Consider the following 9524-nt stretch of genomic DNA (forward strand, 5'->3'; position numbering starts at 1 on the left):
TCCCTCCCGCTGCGCCCCACCCCGGGTCCCCGCACCCTGGAATTCCCAGCCTCTCCCCTCGGGGCGGGCCGGGGGGGGCTCTGGAGGTTGGGTCCTGGCTCCCGGGGCCCGCGGGAGATGCTCGGCGGCTGGCGGCGCCGTCTCCCGCGAACCCCCCGCCCGGTCCTCCACCGGGTCCTGCCGGGGTCTGCGGCCGGGCTTCCCCGGGACGCAGAGCTGGGCCTGGCGGGAAGACCTCGCCAGCCTCCCCTCCCCGTCTCCCAGCTGCAGATCCCCGGGCAGGAAGGGCTGCCCGAGCGCGGGGACCTGCGGGAGAGCTAAGCCCTCTCCGTTTCAGCACCACATAGCCCAGCAGGGAGGGGCTGCACAGCCCCGGTCAGGTCTCCGCAGTGGACAGGGCCCGGGTGGTGCGTTTACCTACTCAAACCACCAGCTGAGGAGGCAGCATGGTCTGCATCTGTGACCCCATTCCATAACTGGAGAAACAGACCCAAGTGGATTGCAATGACCTGGCCTCCCTCTCATCCTCCCTCAGCCCTTTGTGCAGCCCTGGAAGGACGGGGGCGGGGGGTGGGGGGTTGTTAGGAGGGGCGGCACTGATCCAGGGCCCTCTGTCCTGCAGACATGTCCTTCCGTAAAGTGGTTCGGCAGAGCAAATTCCGGCATGTGTTCGGGCAGCCCGTCAAGAATGATCAATGTTATGAAGACATTCGGGTGTCCCGTGTTACCTGGGACAGCACCTTCTGCGCCGTCAACCCCAAGTTCTTGGCTGTGATCGTGGAGGCCAGTGGTGGAGGCGCCTTTATGGTTCTCCCCTTAGGCAAGGTAGGCCCCATCAGCTGTAGGGAGGAGGGCTGGGGGTGCCTGAGCCACACCCATGCGTATCTGCCCCATTCCCCTTTCTGAGCAGGTATCATAATCCTGAATTACTACCCAGAAGATATTAGCACAGGTAGAGAAGGTGTTTATTACCATCAGGTCAGAGACTATAGACATTTCCTGCTCACTTTATGGGTGGGGCCCATCTGGGTCACCCTTGAACCATGGTTCAGATGTCATTCTCCCTCTGTGGAGGGGCATAAGCCCCTGGGAGGGAGGCTTGTTGTCTGGGGTGGGGGGGTGGGAGGGTGTCTCTGCTGACTGTTTCCTCCCGCCCACAGACAGGCCGCATTGACAAGGCCTACCCGACAGTGTGTGGGCACACGGGACCTGTCCTGGACATTGACTGGTGTCCCCACAATGACGAAGTCATTGCCAGCGGCTCGGAGGACTGCACCGTGATGGTGAGCACACTGTTCAGGCCAGGGTCCTGGGCGTGGCTCCAAGCTGCTGGCCTGAGGTGGGGGCACAAGCGGAGCCTCAGCCCAGCATCCTCACCCCTACTGCAGGTATGGCAGATCCCGGAGAACGGGCTGACCTCCCCGCTGACGGAGCCAGTAGTGGTGCTAGAGGGGCACACCAAGCGTGTGGGCATTGTCACCTGGCATCCCACAGCCCGAAATGTGCTGCTCAGTGCAGGTCTGCACGGCTCTCCCACCCCCACGCCCTCTCCATAGGTGCCTCTCCCAGGCCCACATGACAGATAGGGAAACTGAGGCCTCCTGAGGTCCAGGGGGAGTTGGCAAAGTGGACCTGGTAGGCTGAGGCCCCTCTGCCTCCATACCCCTGGACTTGAAGTAACGTTCTCCTACGTGCCAGGTTGCGACAATGTGGTGCTCATCTGGAACGTGGGGACTGCCGAGGAGCTGTACCGCCTAGATAGCTTGCACCCCGACCTCATCTACAACATCAGCTGGAATCGCAACGGCAGCCTCTTCTGCTCCGCGTGTAAAGACAAGAGCGTGCGCATCATTGACCCCCGCCGGGGCACCTTGGTTGCTGTAGGTGGCCCAGGAGGGCGAGGATAGCTGTGGATAGGCCGAGGGGTTTGATGGATGCTGAACTGGCTACCTATCCTTCCCACAGGAGATAGAGAAGGCTCATGAAGGGGCCCGGCCCATGCGGGCCATCTTCCTGGCAGATGGCAAGGTGTTCACCACGGGCTTCAGTCGTATGAGTGAACGGCAGCTGGCACTCTGGGATCCAGTGAGTAATGTGGGGACAGCCTGAGGCGACAGCTTAGGGACTCAGGCTGCTGCCCCAGGGGGCTCCACTTAAGAGAGGGCTGTGCTTCCTGGACCCTTAGTTTGGCCCATGAGGCCCTCCAGACCCCAGGATCTTCCAACTCCTCCGTGTCCCTGCTGCCCAGCACTCCCTCCGATGCCTTCGCCCTTCTGAGCTGGCCCACAGTTGTGGGCATCTGCACTGACCTCCAGGGCCCCTTTGAGATAGGCTGGTGCTGCCCGGCCTTGCAGGCTCCCATGACAGTGATGTTCTCCACTTTTGGTTAGAGGCCTGGGAGGAGTCTTAGGCCTGGAAGAGGCCAAGAAAGCAGACACTAGCCGGGCGCTGGTAGCTCACACCTATAGTTCTAGCTACTCAGGAGGCTGAGATCTGAGGATCACGGTTCAAAGCCAACCTGGGCAGGAAAGTCCATGAGACTCTTTTTTTTTTTTTTGCCATGGGGCCTGAACTCTGGGCCTGGGCGCTGTTCCTCAGCTCTTCAGCTCAAGGCTAGCACTTTACCACTTGAGCCACAGCACCACTTCTGGCTTTTTCTGCTTATGTGGTGCTGAGGAATCAAACCGAGGGCCTCATGCATGCAAGGCAAGCACTCTACCACTGAGCCACCTTCCCAGCCCCGTGAGACTCTTCTCTAGAATAAACTACTAGAAAACTGACAGTGGTGCTGTGGCTCGCCTTGAGCTGAAGAGCTCAGGGACTGACAAAAAAAAAAAGTGGACACGGAGCAGAAAATCAGCAGCAGGTTGGGCAGTGTGACGTGTGAAGGCAGCTGAGGCCAGGGCTGAGGGGGCTGGGCTGAGGGGGCTGGCGTGGCCTGACTTCCCTCTGTGTTCCAGGAAAACCTCCAGGAGCCTATGGCCCTGCAGGAGCTGGACTCGAGCAATGGGGCCCTGCTGCCCTTCTATGACCCTGACACCAACGTGGTCTATGTCTGTGGCAAGGTGAGACCGGGTGGGGCTGGCTGACGCAGGGAAGGGGCACGGCCAGCTGCTGACCCCCTCTCCTCATAGGGTGACTCCAGTATCCGGTACTTTGAGATCACAGATGAGTCTCCTTTCATCCACTTCCTGAACACCTTCACCAGCAAGGAGCCCCAGAGGGGCATGGGCAGCATGCCCAAGAGGGGCTTGGAGGTCAGCAAGTGTGAGATTGCCCGGTAAGAGGGGCTGCTGAGGCGGGGTCCCGGCCTGGGTATGGGTCAGTCTGGGAACAGGGCCCAAGGACCCTCGAAGCAGAGAAGCAGGGTGGTCTGTCTGTGGGAAAGTCCCAAGGAGGCTGTGTGTGAGATCGCAGCTCTGCCTCTAAGAGGGTGGGAGGCAGCCAGGAAAGCTCTGCTCACTCATGGCTCCTCAACTCCCTTCCCAGGTTCTACAAACTACATGAGCGCAAGTGTGAGCCCATTGTTATGACTGTGCCAAGAAAGGTGAGGCCACGAGGCTCCCCTGCCCACCTGCTCGCTTTTCTAGCAGAAGAGCCGTACAGGCTGATGGGCTGGGCCTAAGAATGGGTGTGCTGGTGGGCTAGATGAACACCATTGTGTCCAAGATCTCACCCATGTGCTCACGGATGACAGGGAGAGCTGAGGTCCTGCTGTGAACAAGCCATAGGAGACAGACGCCAGTCAGGAGTGGCAGTCCTAGCCGAGTGCCGTGGCTCACGCCTGTAATCCTAGCTACTCAGGAGGCTGAGGATCTCAGTTCAAAGCCAGCCTGGGCAGGAAAGTCTGTGAGACTCTTATCTTCAATAAGCAGAAAACCAGAAGTAGCACTGTGGCTCAAATGGTAGAGCGCTAGCCTTGGGCTGAAGAGCTGAGGGACAGAGTTCAGGCCTTGAGTTCAAGCCCCAAGACTGACAAAAAAAAAAAAAAGAGGAGAGAGTGGCAGTCGTGGAGGGCCTCCTCAAAGAGGCAGGACCGCTGCAGGGTTTGGCAGAAGGTTGGAGCTGAGAGTGGAACGAGGGATAGGTGTTGTGGCTGCCGTGGAGTCAGGTGAAGAGGGGCCAGGCCACACGTGGCTTGGCCTCCGTGCAGCCTGGAGCTTGGGACACACTGCCACTGTTCTCAGCTGGTGTTCACAGAGCAGCTGCATTCAACGTGCCAGGCACGTCTCAGGGCAGCCAGAGCGAGGCTGAGAGCCTGCCCATGAGCTCACCATCTGCAGGGCACAGTGTAGCTCCCAGGAACCAACAAAGCCACATAGCCACCCCTGTGGTTTGCAGGGGAGGGTGAGGACTGGGATTCTAGGATTCCGGCTGGGGAGGCTAGGGAGAATCTCAGAGGGCGCTGGGAATCACAGAGGCCCAGAAAGGAAGTGAAAGAGCAGGTTTTGATTTTAGTGGGGTTTTTGGGTGGTACGTGGGTTTTGATGCAAAGCTTTGTCCTTGCTTGGCAAGCGCTGTCACCTGGAGCACTGGAGGTTGGGCTACCGGTGCAGCCCTGAAGGCTGGGGGGGGGGGGGGGGGGGGGGAAGGGGTAGAGGAGGAGGGAGGTGGCCACATAGGGACCAGATGAAAAGTCCCTGACGGTGCTCTTCTCTCCCACCTGCCTGCCCTGCAGTCCGACCTCTTCCAGGATGATCTGTACCCCAACACAGCGGGGCCCGAGGCAGCCTTGGAGGCAGAGGAGTGGGTGAGCGGGCGGGATGCAGACCCCATCCTCATCTCACTGCGAGAGGCGTATGTGCCCAGCAAGCAGCGTGACCTGAAGGTCAGCCGGCGCAACGTGCTGTCAGACAGCCGACCCACCAGCGCTGCCCGCCCTGGGACATCCACAGCCGCCTCCGCCACTGCTGACACCGCCCCCAGCAGCAGCCTCGTGGGGGCCGGGGTAGGTGCCAGTCAAGGGTGGTGGTAGGGAGTCCCAGATGTTGGCCTCATCTGCCCTGCACCTGGGCCTCAGGCTGCTTCCCGGTGGTAGGTTTGGGGAGCCGTGTGGCTACTGGCCCCTGACCTCGGATGTCCCTGCAGGAGGCTGGGAAGCTGGAGGAAGTGGTGCAGGAGCTTCGGCGGCTGCGGGCTCTGGTCAAGGAGCAGGGAGAGCGCATTGGCCGCCTGGAGGAGCAGCTCGGCCGCCTAGAGAACGGGGATGCTTAGGGCTGCTGCCCACCCATGCCCGTGCCCACACGCCTCCTTCAGACCCTTCTCACTTCACTTCTGCCGGCAGGCCTCACCAGACTCGGCTGCCCAGGGCTTCTGGGGCAGGGCATGAGCCACTGTGCCCTCACCCCTGCCTGGGGCCCTGGCAGGCCATCGCCTAGCTTGTCATTCGTATATATGGGGGGAATCGTTGTATCAGTTCAAGCTCGCCTGTATTCTGAGGGACCGCGTCTCTGGCCCATCCAACCCTCTGCCCCCTCCCCAGAGAAGATGGCAAGAATGGGATCTATATTTTCATTCCAAATAAAATTCTCTTTTTAAAAGCTACGTTTGCGCCGTTGCTGCAGAGGGCAGGGGTCTTGGAGCCTGGGACAGGTGAGGTGTGGGAACTCACGGCTCCCTTGAGCCCCTCCAGGCAGACTGGAGCAGAAGACCTGCGGAGACATGCCTCTGTGCCCTGCTCTGAGGACTTGCTCCTCCCGTGCAGGCCTGGTCACAGGCTCTGTGGTTTGGGCCTCATCTTGTGAGGCCTGGACAGTTTGGTGAGTCTGGTGGTCCTGAGATGCTGAGGCTCCACCAGGGTCCTGTGACAGGCAGGAGTGGGTGGTGCATTGTGGGCAGGAAGCGGAAGTGTCGGGTAACCCGTAGCTGCAGTTGAGAGCTCTGGGGCTCACTTCTTGCTCAACACAGCCAGAAGTGGAGGTGGGCTCCCAGCACAGAGGCCAGTGGACCAATGGTGAGCAATGAAGCCTGCTGGGCTCTTGGGAACTTGGGGCAGAAGACCCAAGGAGATCATGGGGTGGGGGGAGCTGGGCTGCCAGGCTTTGTGGGGCTCAATATTACTGTTCTAAGCTGGGCACCAGTTCCAAGCTGCCTATAATTCAGATCTCAGGAAGCTGAGATCTGAGGATCTTGGTTCAAAGCCAGCCCTGGCAAGAAAAGTCCATGGGACTCTTAAACCACCAGAAAACCAAAGTGGCGCTGTGGCTCAAGTGGTAGAGCACTCGCCTTGAGCTGAAGAGCTGAGGGACAGCATGCAGGCCGAGTTCAAGACCCATGACCAACAATAACAAAAAATTACTCTGCTCCAGGTCTGGTTCTGCTCAGGACCCCTGGGCTGGACCTCCTGTGAGCTGAGCCTTGGGCATGGCTCTTGCCCCGGGAGCCTGGGGGACTGGAAGAAAACTTTCACCCAGCACCCGTTCTACCACATACCCCACCTGCCTTGTTCCGACCGCAGGCTTCCTGACAGCTGCACCCACCAGCCCCGGCTCTGAGGCCCTTGGGGACGGGAGCAGATGGGGCGCTGAACGGAAACTCTGCAGCTGGGGCAGCCCCATGGCTAGGAGGAAGAGTAGGGCTCAAGGACCCTGATCCTGGGTCCCAACCAAGCAGAAGATGAAAGCTTGCCTCGGTTCGTCCTGCCTGGTTGATACCTTGCAGGCCCCTTCTCCCCGCTCCGCCTCCACCCTCGGTAGTTTTGATGTTGTGTTGCCAATACTTACTAAGCATCAAGATATGGATCTAGGTGTTTGGACCCCCCAATTTCATTGCTGTCCTGCAATTTACTCTGGTTGAGGGGGCAACAGCATATGCAAATAGAATTACTCTGTGAGAGGTGCAATGGGAGAAGGCAGGGTGGGTGAGGGGATATGGGGGGTGTTGAGTGGCTGACCACAGTCATAAACAGCAGGCTGGTGGTCAAAGGCTGGGCCTCACATCTCAGTGGAGCTGAGGCTGAGGTGAACAGGCAGCCACGTGGCTATGGGGTGCAGCGTTTAGGGCAGAGGGGAAAGCCAAGGCTTCGGGCTGCAGAGGCGAGTGGCAGGGTTGGGGGCTGGTCATGCTGGACCAGGGCCCCAAATAACAACTCAGGCTTTTCTGCTTGACTGTCCCCACTTTGTCTGAGAAGCAACAGAATACTTTCTCAGAGAAAGACGGAATGTGGTCTCAGCAAGCCAGCCAGGCCCAGCTGACAAGCCTCCCCTGCACCCCATCTCCCACAGGCTCTGCCCCGTGCCCTCGGGCTTGGAGTGCTGCTGGCCCTGCCAGGGGCCCTGGGCTCCGGAGGTGGATCAGAGGGTGGCGCAGGCTCCAGCTCTGTCACCATTGTCCTGCTGCTGCTGCTGCTCCTGTTGCTGGTCACAGGCCTGGCCTTAGCCTGGCGCCGCCTCAGCCGAGACTCGGGGGGCTACTACCACCCGGCCCGCCTGGGGGCCGCGCTGTGGGGCCGTACCCGCCGCCTGCTCTGGGCCAGCCCCCCAGGCCGCTGGCTTCAGGCCCACACTGACTTGGGGTCCCCAGAGGACCCAGAACAGCAGGAGGATGAGCAGGATGCGGAAGATGAGGACATCAGCGACAGTGTCTGCCTAGAGGAGGCTGTCCCCGGAGAAAAGGAGCAGCAGCGGGGCTCCGGACGCCGCCCCGAGCAGGCCCTGGAAGCACAGGACAGTGACCACGAAGGGGCCCTGGGCCTCGGCGCTGTGGGGCCGGTGGGCTCAGGGGGCAGTGCTGAGGCCCTGCTGAGCGACCTGCATGCGTTTTCAGGCAGTGCGGCGTGGGACGACAGCGCCAGGGCAGCAGGAGGCCCGGGCCTCCATGTCACAGCGCTGTAGGAGCCGGCCTCAGGTCCCAGACTTGTGCCACCGCTTCCCAAGCTTGCCCTAGACCTGCTGTCACCCAAACCCCAGATAGTGCCCCCCAGTCTCCAAGCCTGAGTGCTCCTCCTTCAGAACGGCAGGTACCCCACAAGCATTGGGGCACCCCTGAAATAAAAGCACACAGCCCTGTGGTTCTGAGGTCCTGAAGTGTCCCTCCTCTCCCTAAGCCGGGGCCTCCCTTGCTCTGGAGCCCAGTGGAAGCCAGTCTGTGTGCCATGATTTAGTCTTTTAATTCTACAAGGGCACAGTGCAGTGTGGCGCCCCCCACCTGCAGTGTGCAGCCTTCCACGTGCGTGATTCTGGGGCTGCACATCCTCAGCAGACCCCTCCGTCCCCCGGCCACACCAGGCTCCTGAAGCTGGCACGGGGCCTCACTTCCCTGGTGCCACCCTTGTCACCTTGTCCCCACTTCCTAGCGCCTGGGGCGCCCGCGGCCCTTCTTGGACTTCTTGGCCCCCGAGGGGGGCCGGATGGGGAGAGGGGCGGAGCTGGAGGGCGGCGGCGGCGATGGGGGCGGCAGGAGTGGAGGCAGAGGTGGATCGATGGGTTCTGGTGGGCCAGGGCTTGGCCGGAACCCCTCAAAAGGGGAAAACTTGAGGGGGCTACAGGGGAAAACAAGGCAGAGAGTCAGAGCCCCCAGGACCCGGTGGGGAGGTGGCACCGCGGGAGGAAAGGCAGGCCGCACAGGAGCTCCCAGGCGTAAGCCCCTGCCCAGACCCGGTGTGCAGCAGCTGGTCTGCTGTGCATGGGCCGGAGCCCCTCCCCAGCCATGCACTCTGCACCTCGGTACCTGATAGGGGTGCGGGGGCTGCTGTTGAGGCGCCGTGGGGAGCGTAGCTTGGGCTGGAAGGAGAAGCCCTCCTTGATGCTGTCCAGGACAGAGGGCGCCACGTACGTGAAGCCCTGGAGAGGTGGGGCCGGGCCATGCTGAGTGACTGCACCCCTGGGCTGCGATCCCCTCCAGCTCCCCCAGGCCCCCCGGCCCTGCACTACCAGAAAGGCCTGGTCAGCGCTCTCACTCAGGGCTGTGTCGTCTGGACTGTCCACTGGCGTCTGCCGCGTGAAGCGGGTATCAAACTGGCTCACGTCCTCCTCCGACTGCTGTAAGCCAACCCAAACGAGGAGGGTTCGAGGGATCGCAAGGAGACAGCAGCCCCTGCCCCGGGTTCAGACCCGCACACTCACCAGACTCGGCCTGAAAGGAGGGTCCACGCGGTGGGCCAGGAGGTCGTTCCAGTTGATGTGGCGGAAGAAGGGGTGCCTCTGAGGGTAGGGAGTACCCCAAACATGCCAAGCGGTCCCTCTGCCTGGTCCCAGTGGTAGCCGCCGTGTCCTCGGGCCCTCCCCCTCAGGTGGCCCCACACTCACCTGCACTTCAGCCGCGTCCCCAGGGCCACCTCCTAGCCGCTGGATGGGATTCCGCTTCAGAAACTACAGGATCAGGGCAGAGGGTGAGAACCGGGGGGAGCCACGACTGGTGACGCCCAGAAACCCCCCCGACCCCAGGGCTGGCCAGGGCCAGGAGGGCCAAGCCCCCCAGGACTTTCAGGGTGAGTCAGATGGCGGGTTCTCCAGGAAGCCTTTACAAAGGTTTTACATCACTAGCGTCACCCCAGATAGCTTTACTTTTTTTTTTTTTTTTTTTTT

General features: G+C 61.2%; 3 protein-coding genes across 3 annotated transcripts in view; 2 read left to right on the forward strand and 1 right to left on the reverse strand.

Moving 5' to 3' along the window:
* Nucleotides 1-613: 613 nt before the first annotated feature.
* Coro1b (coronin, actin binding protein, 1B) lies at nt 614-5544 on the forward strand. Its single transcript, XM_013021172.1, has 10 exons — nt 614-825; nt 1161-1283; nt 1389-1518; nt 1699-1880; nt 1966-2085; nt 2961-3065; nt 3135-3280; nt 3490-3547; nt 4679-4948; nt 5089-5544. Exons 1-10 carry the CDS (start codon nt 625-627, stop codon nt 5212-5214), a joined length of 1461 nt encoding a protein of 486 aa, XP_012876626.1. The 5' UTR covers nt 614-624; the 3' UTR covers nt 5215-5544.
* A 314-nt stretch (nt 5545-5858) lies between these two features.
* Nucleotides 5859-8008, forward strand: Ptprcap (protein tyrosine phosphatase, receptor type, C-associated protein). Its single transcript, XM_013021132.1, has 2 exons — nt 5859-5953; nt 7224-8008. The coding sequence occupies exons 1-2, from the start codon at nt 5951-5953 to the stop codon at nt 7830-7832; spliced, it is 612 nt and encodes a 203-aa protein (XP_012876586.1). The 5' UTR covers nt 5859-5950; the 3' UTR covers nt 7833-8008.
* Rps6kb2 (ribosomal protein S6 kinase, 70kDa, polypeptide 2) overlaps nt 7926-9524 on the reverse strand; it is a 7542-nt gene continuing 5943 nt past the window's right edge. The window contains exons 11-15 of the mRNA XM_013021131.1: nt 9246-9308; nt 9063-9140; nt 8871-8978; nt 8668-8780; nt 7926-8479 (exon numbers count right to left, since the gene is read on the reverse strand). Coding sequence (XP_012876585.1) covers nt 8290-8479; nt 8668-8780; nt 8871-8978; nt 9063-9140; nt 9246-9308 — 552 coding nt within the window. The 3' untranslated portion in view covers nt 7926-8289. The remainder of the gene's footprint in view (nt 8480-8667; nt 8781-8870; nt 8979-9062; nt 9141-9245; nt 9309-9524) is intronic.

Source organism: Dipodomys ordii, unplaced genomic scaffold, assembly GCF_000151885.1.
Source record: "Dipodomys ordii isolate 6190 unplaced genomic scaffold, Dord_2.0 Scaffold54, whole genome shotgun sequence".
NCBI classification, from domain to species: Eukaryota; Metazoa; Chordata; class Mammalia; order Rodentia; family Heteromyidae; genus Dipodomys; species Dipodomys ordii.

What these genes read in the sequence shown, in the direction of transcription:
- Coro1b (XM_013021172.1), top strand. Translation starts at nt 625, where the DNA reads ATGTCCTTCCGTAAAGTGGTTCGGCAGAGCAAATTCCGGCATGTGTTC. An exon ending in AGCAAGTGTGAGATTGCCCG is followed by an intron (nt 3,281 to 3,489) that starts GTAAGAGGGGCT and finishes CTCCCTTCCCAG; the next exon opens with GTTCTACAAACTACATGAGC. An exon ending in TTATGACTGTGCCAAGAAAG is followed by an intron (nt 3,548 to 4,678) that starts GTGAGGCCACGA and finishes CCTGCCCTGCAG; the next exon opens with TCCGACCTCTTCCAGGATGA.